Source organism: Pollicipes pollicipes, unplaced genomic scaffold, assembly GCF_011947565.3.
Source record: "Pollicipes pollicipes isolate AB1234 unplaced genomic scaffold, Ppol_2.1 Scaffold_6686;HRSCAF=7923_pilon_pilon_pilon, whole genome shotgun sequence".
Lineage (NCBI taxonomy): Eukaryota > Metazoa > Arthropoda > Thecostraca > Pollicipedomorpha > Pollicipedidae > Pollicipes > Pollicipes pollicipes.
Window position 1 is genome coordinate 37,282,141 of NW_023596921.1, and position 12,919 is coordinate 37,295,059.

Genomic DNA, 12,919 nt, shown 5'->3' on the forward strand with positions numbered 1-12,919 from the left:
CCGCTATGGAGCCGACTGTGCGTTTCTGGTGGTGTTTGACCGAAATATAGGCCCTTATCGACTCAGTGGGCCGCTGATCAACGCTCAGGGCCCTCTGGCTAGCATTTCAGAGCCCGGCCTTGCGGGCCGGAGCCCTGAATTAGGCCCCTGGCTGGCTTTTTGGGCCCTTCGGGCCTTCAAATCGGGCCCTTAATCAAAGGATCCGAGGGGTCCTTCGGGTCCCTCGAAACCTAAGAGGGGCACGTGCTCCCTGTGCTCCCCCCCCCCTGCCTGTGCTTCTGTCCGTATCTGTATTCTCCATCGCGGCCACAACGCATAAGGATAAAAAGGAAGACTTTGTGTGATTAACTTTTTTTGCGCTTTTGCTCATTACGGCCAAAAACATCGGAGAACAAGCTAACATTGGGGCCCAACTCAATATAAGGGAAGGGGAGGGCAGGGCTCTCACAAAATAATATAAACTGACACCCGTCATGACAGTCGTGGTTGAACGGCAAGCTAGCGTCGAAGCATTTGCTGAAAGACAATTTTCAGAAGTTGTGATTGTTTATCAATCTGCACCATTGATAAACAATCACATGCACCGTCACCATCAAATGTGTCGGCTTCAGCTTCTGCTTTGCCAGGTCGCCGTTTTCTCTCAATGGCCTCGAGTTCGGCTTTGAGTTGTGTAATTTTCTACGAACGGCTTCGGCTTTGGGTTATTTTGAACGCCTGACTTCGACTTTGGCTTCGAACAATATTTGGATTATGGGCTTGACTAACACGCGCTCAGGTAGTGGGTCGATTTGATCCCCGCTCACAAGGTTTTTCCGGCATAATTTCCGAGCGGCACGGCGTGCCAAATTTCGCAAAGCTGTAGGTAATTGAATAGTGGATGGTGCAGCATCAAGAATTGAGATTTACCTTCTAATGTGACTTATCTACGGCAGGTCAAAATCAGACCATGAATTCAGCGAAGATATTTTCCTGGGAATCTTTCAACATGATGCAATAACGGAATGTTAGACGAAGCCATACGTTTGTGTAGCAGTTTCCCAGGGAACATAACAGCTGAGTTAGCAAATTCCATTGACCTAGGATCAGGTATGAAGGTAAGACCAGGGCCAAAACCCAGGATCCAAAACCCAAAACCCTGTTTTAATACTTTATAGCTTGCTGAATGGAGTAGTCTCTGGTGCCCATTTTGAATTGATTGATAACAGAAACCTCATAACGCATTTTCCATGGACTTCCTAAAGGTCAGAAAAGGTCACTGACCTAAAATAATCCAGGTCAACCTTTGTTTTAGGAGCATACTGCCTAGCGTAATCATTGACGTTTATTCAAATGCAAATATCAAAGCAGTCCTGTATGATTTTGGTCACCAAGGCCCTCGAAGGGTCACACAAGGTCACTGACCTTCAATGAGCACCAGTGGCCTTTGGCTTATAACAGGCATCTAGGTTTACCGTGGAAGCATAATAATTTCTGGGGGCACATGACACCAGCCTGGAGTTTGACATTGTTTGGCCTTGCTTGATTCGAAAGTCATCACCCGGGAACCTCAAATGTGGACACAAGTGAGTTCACGTACGGGCCAATACATCATGTGAAGTTTGTGCTTGTAGCTTTCTTAATTTTTGAGATCTTGGGGGTCAAATTGACCCCCCACCCGAGCGAAGGGTAACCAACCGGCCACCCGGGTGTATGTTAAAACTCGACTTCCTCTTGCCCCCATCCTTGCCATCTTCGGCCTAATGCGATTTTGAACTGCTGAATTCAGCTTCGCCAGGCTGAATTTTCACTGCTGTTACATACTTACTTCACAAAAATACATGGTCGTTCTGTCACTACAATACTCCTATCACACAACTTTCCTTGACTGTGACACATACATGCCTAGAACCCAAATACCAGCCTGCCGTTCTCAGGGCCAGCTGACACCTGACGGCTGTAGCGGTCGAGCCATTCGAAATATTGTGTGCATGCTAACACTCAGGACGAGGACGACAGTCTTGAAAACTTTATCATCCGTAATGCTAACAGCTCGTAGCAGCCGTTCCGTAAAACCCAGGCTACATTTTGTGTTCCTCATAAAAGACATTGATGTGATGAAATAAGTTCACTTATAATCATTGGCACACTTTCAGGGAGAAAGGACTGCCCAAGACAACACCATTTCTCTATTTGATAAATCTGTTCATCGATGCGTCATTGTTTGACTGCGTCATCATACTTTGCGCAAAATTGATTGAGTCAGTTGACAGCCGCCATATCTAGAAATCCTGCTCATGAACGCCAGATATGAACTACTCGACAAACATATTTTTCTTGACCTTGACCACCGCATGGCCAATGGAATGGCGGAATTTGAATGGTATTATTATGACATCATGGATGCCTGAGTGACCTTGAAACGGTCTGCTCGAAGTAGTCTGCTCATCTTTGCCGGCGTGTAGTTCAGAAACTAGGCAGGCTTAGGTCTCAAGAAAGGGCAGTGTCGTGAACTGCACTGAATGATCTCCAAGATGGCTATTTCATTTCAAAACTCCATACAAATGTGAAACCCTCCATTCAAGCGCGGCTGCTCCCACACGCCACAGAGCATCCCAGTCTAAGTGAAACGGCAAGTGCAAGAAGCGACCCAAAGTCAACTCGCCACTGATATATTACTCAGAAGGCGGACGTTCAAGCCAACCCTCAAACGAGCAGATCCAATAACGTGTAAATTGACGTGCGCGACTATTTAAGCCTCCCACGGAAATCGCCGGCTGGCAGGTAGCCGCAAGACCTGATGGCTGCAGGCTGCAACGCAGCACTCGTGCTAGGCAATGTCAGACACGGCGAGTGCTGTTCTCGTGGTCATTGCTGGACGGTTACCATCGGTTTAGTCCCCTGGCGTGGACCGTCAGGTTTTCATAGCTGTTCCATCGAATATTCACGTCAACATGATGGCCAGTTACTTGAAAGGTTCTTTCAAGCACAGGCGGGTAATAACTTGATAAGCTTTTTTAGTGCTGCTAGATGGCTGTTTTTTTTTCATTTCTTGGTAAAATGTATCGGCAAATTAATGCAACTTTGCTGCGGTCCGAGGAACTTGAAACATTGCTGGATAATGCCAAAACACCCAAACAACGGCATAAAAGCGGGCCAAAGCCCACAAAGCTCATGCAATGTTTAATCTGAAGCAGGCAGCATGCAGGAAAACCAGAAAAAAATATATAACGGGTATTGACCACGGTGCGGATTTTCTTTGTGTGTGTGTGTGTGTGTGTCCCGGCAACCTAAAGTCATAGCCGGGGCTGGCGGGACTTTTCTGACTGAAGGCGAGGCAGAGTTACGTAAAGCTGGCTTGTGCTATCCGGCGCAGGGCAACGGACAGCGACAATCTACTTTACGTTAAACCGGCTAATACTGCCCGGTATCAAATTATCAATGCAAGAAAAACGCGCTTGGAATTACATTAAGCCGGCTAATTTCGTCCGGTCACAAATGCAAAGTAAAACACAAGACGCACGCCTACTCATTGTATTCGTCGATAACAATACGCTCGGATGACGGGTGCCCACATCATCGAAGCAAAGGTTTCCCCGCATGGTGGATAGCGGGCACCCGGCTGCGTGGTCAGGCCCGTCAGGTCCGGTCAGGTCCGTCCGTCCGTGGTCAGGTCCGTCAGGTCAGGTCAGGTCCGTCCGTCCGTGGTCAGGTCCGTCAGGTCTGTCCGTCCGTGGTCAGGTCCGTCAGGTCCGGTCAGGTCCGTCCGTCCGTGGTCAGGTCCGTCAGGTCCGTCCGTCCGTGTTGGGGTCTGTCAGCGACCTGAACCAGGTCGCTACTCGCAGTAAATGGGAGAGAGGCCCGGTGCGACCCCGTCCTGTTGTGCAGTGTAAGCCGAGAAAAGTCTTCACTAGAAAAAACCGGACTGTTACACTTATGGGGAAATCAGCACGTTTATGCCGAATTCTGCTTGGAAACCCCCTTACAAATGAAGGAAACTAGCACGTTTTGGCCGAATTGTGCCATGGCAAAACCTCTTTTAATGAAGAAACCTGCTCGTTCTCAAGTGGGTAGGAGAAAACCTCACATTTACTTATTTATATGTAGTTATCTAAATTCATTTTGTGTAAAGATTCGAAGCGAAGCGCCAACATTTCAGGATGTGAGTCCCCGAGGTTTGTAGGCAGCGTGAATAGGACGCCGTGTGCGTCTGTGTACTGGACGAGCTTTCCACGACATCGCATGCAGATGGGGCAGGTGACTATGAAACGCGTTACTGTGTATGGCATGTGGCAGCAATGACGCAGTGGTGGGATTGCGTTAGACGATGCGAGTGTTAGTTAGTTTTGTGCGGCTTATTTGGGGTCTGACGAGGAGAATTTCCTTGAAGCGCGTGTTCTGGTTTACGGAGCAGCAGGGTCAGAGTGTGTTTGCTTCATGTGGTGCGTGTGCTGGCAGCCGTGCTGATCTCATTCACGCTGTTGGAAAGAGCGATATGATGAACTGATGACCGCGAGACAGTCAGGTACCGGGCAAGCAAGATGATTACGGGCAGGCATGTCGAGAGTTTGTTCCGCTGCAGCGTCAGCGGGCTCATTCCCCGGGGTGTCAGTATGGCCTACTGCACCCAAAGGAAGACGACGACCTCAGATGTCCTCATGGAATCGTCGTGAGCCTGGATGTCTGTTGTAGGCTGGTGTCTATTGCTTAAGGTCACTGGGGCTTATTTAATGCCAGTGGTCTTGTTTGACCTTTAGAATGTCATGGTGACCAAAATCGCACAAAATTGTATTCATTTTTTTTAATTTTGCGTCAGCGATTACGCTAGAGGGTATGCTCCTAAAATGATTACCTGGGTCATTTTAAGTCGGTGGTCTTTTTTAACCTTCAAGAAGATCATGGAAGATGTCAGCTTTTGTCCCTGTTATAAATGAATTCTAAATAAGCACCGGAAACCTTAGCGTGCAATGGGCTCTCAAGTAAAACATAGGCTCGTTTTGACCTCGATATGATCTTCATTCATGGCCCAAGGTCCATTACATTTGCTGTAGTCTTATATTCAATTGTTTTGGTGCACAAGGACTATCTCAGAGATCTATGTCCTCGTTAAACCCTCCGTTGCTGCACAAGATTGAACGATTTTCTAGAAATGTCGTCGCTGACTGTCACGGCCTGACTTTGACCTACCATAGGTCAGCAGCCTGCAAGGTACATCGATTTTTACGGCAAGAGATACGTTTTTAGTTGCTTATAGCTACTTCAAGTTTGGCGCAGCTATGCCGCACCGCTTAAAAATGACATTGTAAAAGTCTTCGGGGCCAAATCGACCCCTCGCCCAATAATAACAGAAATGAAATATTCCCAGCAACAAAAGATCTGAAGTATTTTTCCCTAATTAGGGAAAAAGCAAATAAATCGGGCTGCCATTTTTCATGTCGTTCTTGCGCGGTTGCGCTCATTGCGCCCAACACTTAAAACTTGCATTATACGTGCATCTATCCGCCGTCTTTCGTGGGTTGGTCTCGCAACGCCGATTTCCATCCGAAGATTTACCGAAATATTTAGAGGGAACGTGGGAATAAGTGGAAAGGGTGCACTTGTCTCGGCAAATCTCAGCAAGGCAGGTGTGTGGCATAGAGCACAAAAATGCGTTTTGCTGGTTTTCCTCACTTTCTAAGCTGATCATATGTGCTCAACGATGCTTGATTGCTCATCACCTGAGTAACCAAGTTATCTTCGCTGAAAAATTTGTTGTCATTTAGATCCTTGTGTTGGTCATGTTTTGGATGCTCTTGAGGTGGGAAACACACAGTGCATGACCCTTTGCATGTTACTGGAGTTGAACTCAACACACAATATGGTTTCCTGTATAATTTAGAAGAGATCACAACAGCAGTAATACAGATATTTGCAAGCTATGTATTATATGGGGTGTAACTGGTACAACCACGCATGCAGCTGCCCCCTCCAGGGAAATTTGGCAGAACGTGTTTGACACTGGGCATTGATACTACTTCAAAAAAATATGTGTGTAATAAACTAAACCTAGGAAAGGCAAATGCTTAGCAGTCTGGGGAGGCCATGTTAAGGTAGATTTTATTTGATCATCAAAAGGTAAATGTGATATTGTAAATGTCCATTTCAAAATTGTGAAGTGCAAACTATTTGCAGCATATCATTCCACACTGAACATATGGGGTTTACTCTGCATTTGGGCATATTTGGGGTTTCAGTTTTTGTGGCTGATATTTTATAGCTTTGTCAGGGTGTGTTTGCTTTCATAGTGGTCACATATGTATGAATGCATCTTACGAATTTGTTTGGCAAGAAGTTGTCATATCAGGTGACAACACCAGGTTATTCAATGAGTCCATTATTCATATTAACTTCTTTCATTTGAAAATATATGGATAGAAGTTTGTATTGCAAGTGTGATAATTTTTCCAAATATTGCCAGTGTGCTCTTCATATTCATAGATAGACTGACTTGTATGTGTGTACTGACATGTACTGACTTGTATCCCCATCTGTTGCATTGGTTTGTATATGACAGCCTGTTGCTACCTCTTTTTTCATTGGAAGGGCATATGATAACAAGCCAGATAAGGACAATAGCCCAAAACAATTTATTTGGTCCATGATGCCTATATCTTGGGTGTCTCAGTCTTTGTTCATGAACTGCTGTTAAGTACTTGGTTTGTTTTGATTTTGAACCTAGATCAAAACTGGGAGGGGCAGACCTGTGAAAACCACTTGAGTTATGCCAAAACTTAATATCCAGCCTGGTTTTGGCCAGTGTTTTTCACTATATAAAAAATTATGCTACTTTATCAACTATTAGACATTCTTGTCTGTTGCTTAACCAACAAATTGTGGGTCTAAACACATCCTGAACTGCATGGCCTTATATATGCTGCCAGCTGCTCACCTGACAAGCCCTGGTGATTCTGGCAGCACTGGAGTAGGCAGACATAATTACAGCGCACTATCAATGGATTGTATTTGTCGGTCCTGTTTTCATCTGCACTAAAGTGGCAGCATCAGAATGAGTACCACTTTCCCCAGAGAGTTTTTACTCATTTGCCCACTAACAAATACTTTTCAAATGTGAATAAGGAACACATGTCTAATGTACTTGCAAAATATGACTTAAGAAAACCACATATAAATCTAAAGTTGGTAAACCCTCATACAAAATATCACTCTTATCCAGTGGTATTGGCTCATTTTGTCAAAGGCTACATATCAAATGAGAATGGGACTGTGATTGCTTGGTCATAGCCATCTTTTTATTTTTACAGGTATTAACAAATGCTGATCAGCATTTGCCATTTCACTTGAAATGTTTGACTGTTTTATGTGTTTTATCTTTTCAACCATCTCTACATGATGCTTCACAGGTGCTATTTAATTGTTCAGTTTATGTAACATACTATATTTCAGCAAACATCTGTTGTAAGGTGTTAACATAAGCACCTTTTTTACCGGACTCTGTCCGAAAAAATATCCGAGGAAGTGACACACTTGGAGGCATGTTTGTCCCTAATACTCTATGAATGGGTGACTTGAAATTACGACTTAGCTGGAAAGGCCAACTTCGAATTCGTATGACATCTTTGTCGTGCTCTTTCCCAACATCGTCGCTACCCATCATCTCTAGAAATGAACGTGGCAAGGCAGTCCTACCCCTCTTGTCCGCTCCTAATCTACCCGCCGCTGTCCCAGCAGTATGTCTGGGTCCAAATCCTTCGGCGTGCGTGCGCCGCCGGACCCGCCGCGACTGCACCCTCCGTACCCGGCGCCGGCGGTGCCGGACGACGCCGGCTCGCCGGCCGACGCCAGCGCCACCTGCACGTGCGAGTGCCCGTGCGGCCGACCCCGCCGCGCCGGCGCCGACGCCGGCGTCGGAACGGCCGTGCCACCGCAGCTACGTCATCCGTTTCCGGAGCCGCCGCTGCCGCGGCTGCCGGTCCGACCGGCGCCGACGCCGCCGCCTTCCGCGCCCCCGCCGACGTCGCCGGCGTCGGTCTCACTCGGAGAGGTGGCCGCTTCGATCCAGCCCCGGCCGTCGCCGCCCGGCTGTGGGCCCACGCTGGGCCAGGTGGCGGCCTCGATCCAGCTCGCTCCGCCGCCGCCGCCGCCGCCTGGCTGCGGGTCCGTGCCGGACCGTGAGGCCGCTCCGATCCCGTTCCGTCCGCCGCCGGCGGAAGCGCCCCGACACTGTCCTCACCTGACCGCCACCCAGCCCCGGCGGCCGTGTGTGTACCGCTCTGGTGAGCCGCAGTCACTGGGGGTCTGTCCTGAACTCGGCTCTGTGTGGTCCTTGGTCCTGAGCTCGGCTCCCTGTAACCAGTTGTTCTGGCCCAAACTCCCACCAATATTCCAAGCATTTTAAAGTCATTCCCACGTGGTTAGTCTGTCGTGATCCTCGTCATAGCATGAATGCATGTCTCCTGGTCTACCTTTCTCCGCTCCTGCCTCACTCACGAATGGGCTAATCTCTGGCCCATGTGTTTTTTCCTGCTGTGTAAAGGCCGCTTTTGTCAATTTTCTTTAATGAGTTTCTTCACCGTCTCCCAGGACATCCTATGCCAGTTAATCGCCGTGCAGAAGCATCACTGCCTTCCCTGCCTCGCTTCTCTCATCCACTGTAAACGACCTGCGGGACGTCGGCGTGCCTGACAGGACGCGTCGTCGGCCGGCAGCGGTCATGTTGCAGGGCGGCGAGGAGGACGACCACCCGTACATCCGCGTGTTGGAGACGCCGGCGCCGCCGCGCCCCTTGCTCGTCCGCTACCTCCAGCCCATCAGCTGGTCTGTCATGGGCTTCGGCTCCGGCTTCGTCTACAACCTGTTCGCCAAGAAGCCGATGTTCGCCGGTAAGGGCTGGCGGCAGCCGGTGTGGGCCCGCGGCAGAGTGCGCTGCTGGTGACTCGGTGCACGTTAAAGGTGGCGTTGCTTTCGCAGGGGAGTGTCGCCCCCGGCTTAAACTCGCGCCGGTCCGAGCTAGCTCATGACATGAATTGCACCCTGGAGCTTATGATAGAAGCGCTAGTCGTGTTTTTTATTGCCTCGTGATCTTGAGATTGATGCTTTCCTTCACTTTACATTTATATCCAGCATTTACTATGCGCTCGTAACCTTGTCGCAGTAGCCTTATGCGAAACCAGCTATCCACTCACGCCTTACACTTTGTGAGTATGCGGGCGGGACAGCCGGCAGTTCTGCGTCATTCGGGATTTGGGTTTGCTGGTGGTGCGAAATCGCATATGGTACTCACCCTACCCAAACGGCCTGATATAAAGCTACACGAGTCCATAGCTGTATTGTTCGTAACCAGGCCCCGGTCAAGAGCGCGCCTCCTTTTGCGCGTTTGTCGCAGACGTTGGGGCTTTTTAACTTCACATTTCGTGGCAGCCGGCTGCTCGCCGCCAGTGGAGCCGATCGTGCCGTGACCGGTGACGTCACACTGCAGGTATCCAGCGTCACATCGGCCTGGGTCTGGCCGGCTGGATGGCGGGCGTCTACATCGAGAAGTGGCTCCAGTCGTCGGCGGCCGAGCGCGACGCCGTGCTCAAGCACTACATCCAGCTGCATCCGGAAGACTTCCCCGTACCAGGTGAGGGTGCGCTCGGCTCGCCGGGTGCGGAGGGTCATTGTGGGGCTGTAAATTTGTATGGCTGTTAAGCACACCTGCAGTCTTTTGGACCCAAAGACTTTTGGATCCATGCTTATTCCGCATGGATGCCTGGGCGAATGTGGCATGCCTCCCGATTTACTTTTTACGAAAGATAGCGCGACCCGCATTCTGCTAGGGGTGACCAGCGACTGTAGATGTCATGTTAGCGCTCGGGGGCTACATCGCAGCTGTGCTCTGCGCCTTCCCCCCCCCCCGAGATGTGCGGTCAATGGCATCCGTCAATGACATGCAATAATGGCAAATGGCATGCGAGGTGCGACTTAGGGTCATCCAGCGCCTTAGAGGCGTGGGCTCCCGGCCACCGGGGCGAGCGATGCACGGGCCCCAGGCCACCCGGCGCGGGCATGCGAGGCCGCGCCCCACCGGTCGGGCATGTGGACGGCGGCTGGCCGGCCGGTGCGCGCTCACGCCTCGCCGGGCGCCGGACGTATGCAAAGCGGCACGGCCGGGCCGGCTAACGGCCTCGCCGAGATCGAACGGTGCGGCGACTGGCGCCGGGAGCGCGCGCCGTCCTGAGCCGGGCCGGGCTGGCGACGGCGGCGGCGGCGCGGGATGCGACACGCTGGTGGGGCCGGCGCCGGGAGGGCTCTGAGATCTTGCGCGCGCGGTGTGGACGGGAGGTGTTTGGGAATGTCTGTCCGTTTTAGTGGGTAAATGTGTACCCAATTAGTTCCATCGAGTCACTTTGCGTTTGTGGCACATTTCCGCATGTCTTGCTGCTCGCACAGGGAGCGCGCCACCCTGGCAGTGCTTGCATACATTGCGTTCACCAGCTCCAACAGTTTAGGACAGTTGCAGACTCGGTCTTACCTGCCGACGCTCCGTCCCGGTGTCCGCCAGCGTTTTGGGCTCGCTCAAGTGGTGCCCCGGCTCGTGTGGGTGTCACCCCGGCTCGCTCGTGTGTTTCCCCGGCTCGCTCGGGTGTCATCCCGGCTCGCTCGGGTGTCACCCCGGCTCGCTCGGGTGTTACCCTGGCTCGCTCGGGTGTCATCCCGGGTCGCTCGGGTGTTTCCCCCGCTTGCTCGGGTGTTTTCCGGCTGTCGCTCGAGCTGTGGGTCGTCGCCGGCTTAGTGAGACACGTGACCGGGCAGAGCGACGCGAGCGACATGGACACGACCCTGCTGTGATCCCGGTCCGGCCCGGCCCAGAAAATGCTATCGAACCGAGCTGAGCGAGCGTGTTGCGGGATCGATTCTCAGGTGATGCCCCACGGCCGAATGGCGGTCTGTGTTACGGCGGCTCGGCGCGGGCGCCCGGCGGCTGGGTGCTGCTACAGACTGCTCCGCTCATCGCAGGTGGCATTGTTTTCAGAGCGGAAAAAGTACGGCGAGATTTTGGAAGACTGGAGTCCGCTGCGGTGAGCCGTCGGGCTGTGTGTTCTGCTTGGGCCGTCACGAGGAAAACCGGGAGAGTAGGAGAGGACCCGCCGGCTCTAGAAATCCTTTTGTTGGTGATGCGAGTGTGCTGTACTTTTAGAACTGAGTTTAAGACGTACCGTACATGACCAGGTGTGTCACCTAGCCTGGGATGTCGACTTCTGGTGGAATGGATGGAGGGGACTCGACTGGTCGCAGAAGCGCTCGATGCGTCAAGTCTCATCCACGTGTGCATGATAGGTCATGGTGCTGAACATTGTTTGAGAATATATTTGTAAATGAGCAGCATGTTTTGTCTGTTCTTTACCATTGCGGAAGTGGTGTGACGCTTACCGAACTGTGTGGGTATTTTGTCGGCGTGTGCTGTCCGGAGAATGCGAAGAAGTCTTCAAGTTTTGTTGAAACGCGGGCGTCGAAACCATGATGTGAGAACATTTCGTACCCAAATCGTCGATGAACATATCTCATTGTTTGATTGCAAGAGAATACAAGAGAATGCAGCATCTAACATACTCGTTTGATGTTGCATTCTCTTGCAATAGACTCAAACGGAAAGACAACTTCATGCAGATAGCTGGGACGCTTGGGCATATCCAAAAAAAACATACTCTAATGAAAGATCAGGACTAGATACGTCTAATGATAGCACTGGGTGGTGCGAGTGTAGCGCCGTCAAGACATGAGTACGTCAATTTTGATTATTTTCTAGTCGAAAGTACGCTGTCAATGCTTTTTAACGTCACTACACTTTTCCCTGCAGCTGCGAGCGCCGTCTCCATGACAACGACCGTGCGCACCTCTATTTATGATTGACCCAGTGGGCAAGCGCCTGTTACCGAGAATGTGGTCGGCTGAAGTTTGAATCAGTGTGTCACATGAATTTTGCGATACTCCCCTGCCCGAAGTCAAAAAGCGCCTTAAAAGGAGCTATTGTGGTAAACGCCATGGCGGGAAAACGAAGGCCAAAGCGTTGCATTGAACTTGCGGGGCAACAGCTTCATGCTTGCATATCTTCTTATCTAAACAGTGTTGCAAGCCTTCATAGCCTTCATTACACAACCATTTGACACATTAGTATGTTGCAAACATAACAGAACACACAAGTTGGAAAAAGCAAGGCAAATGAAATGCAAACGTTCATAGTGGTCGTCAAAGAGTCAAATGGGATTTATCCCGCTGGGTCGGCTACTTGAAATCGAAATTTTGGGCTTTTTTATTTTGAGAAAGCTGGTGCCACTGTTAAAATTGTGCGCATCTGATCTAGCGATTAGTGAAAATTACATAGAAGCTGGGATGCTCCCTCCAACTTTGCTCTTCCGATGGCAAGGAGCAACACGTGCGCGGGTGGCCGGCTGAAGGCGAGGCGCTCGGGTGGGGATCAGTTGGACCCTCTGTGATTTTAAAAAGTAAAGGAGCTAGATGCACGAAATTCAGAGCGTAGGTAGACCTGCGTGTGAACTTACGTGTGTCAAATTTTGGGACATGAGATATGAGATCATAAAAGGGCATAAGCTTTGTGGAAATGAGGTGAAACTTCGGATCAGTGCCCGAAGTGTCTGCAGACCACCTCATGCAAGCGCCTTTACCTTATATATTTATTCTAAGCAAGATGGCACTGACGTTTATTTCTGGCCAGCGACATTAACTGACATTTAGGTCGCACGTTCGGAGATCTGAGGAGGTTGTTTTGATTTTTTAATCCAGAAAAGCATAAGGCTACGCGGTATGGTCCTAGAAAGAAAAGGTGGATCGTGATCATTTTAGGACATTGGCTTCCTATGATCTTTAAGAAAGCCATATAAGATTATCTGTTAGCGTCCCTGTAATCATGACTTCGAAATGAGCATAAAAACTACCATGCAAAGCA

The 12,919-nt window shown here is 50.2% G+C and overlaps 1 protein-coding gene across 1 annotated transcript; it reads left to right on the forward strand.

Annotated features, from left to right (window-relative positions):
* The first annotated feature begins 5,463 nt into the window (after positions 1-5,463).
* On the forward strand, positions 5,464-11,335 carry LOC119107820 (NADH dehydrogenase [ubiquinone] 1 subunit C2). Its single transcript, XM_037231379.1, has 4 exons — positions 5,464-5,600; positions 8,682-8,855; positions 9,452-9,595; positions 10,988-11,335. The coding sequence occupies exons 2-4, from the start codon at positions 8,687-8,689 to the stop codon at positions 11,035-11,037; spliced, it is 363 nt and encodes a 120-aa protein (XP_037087274.1). The 5' UTR covers positions 5,464-5,600; positions 8,682-8,686; the 3' UTR covers positions 11,038-11,335.
* The last annotated feature ends 1,584 nt before the right edge of the window (positions 11,336-12,919 follow it).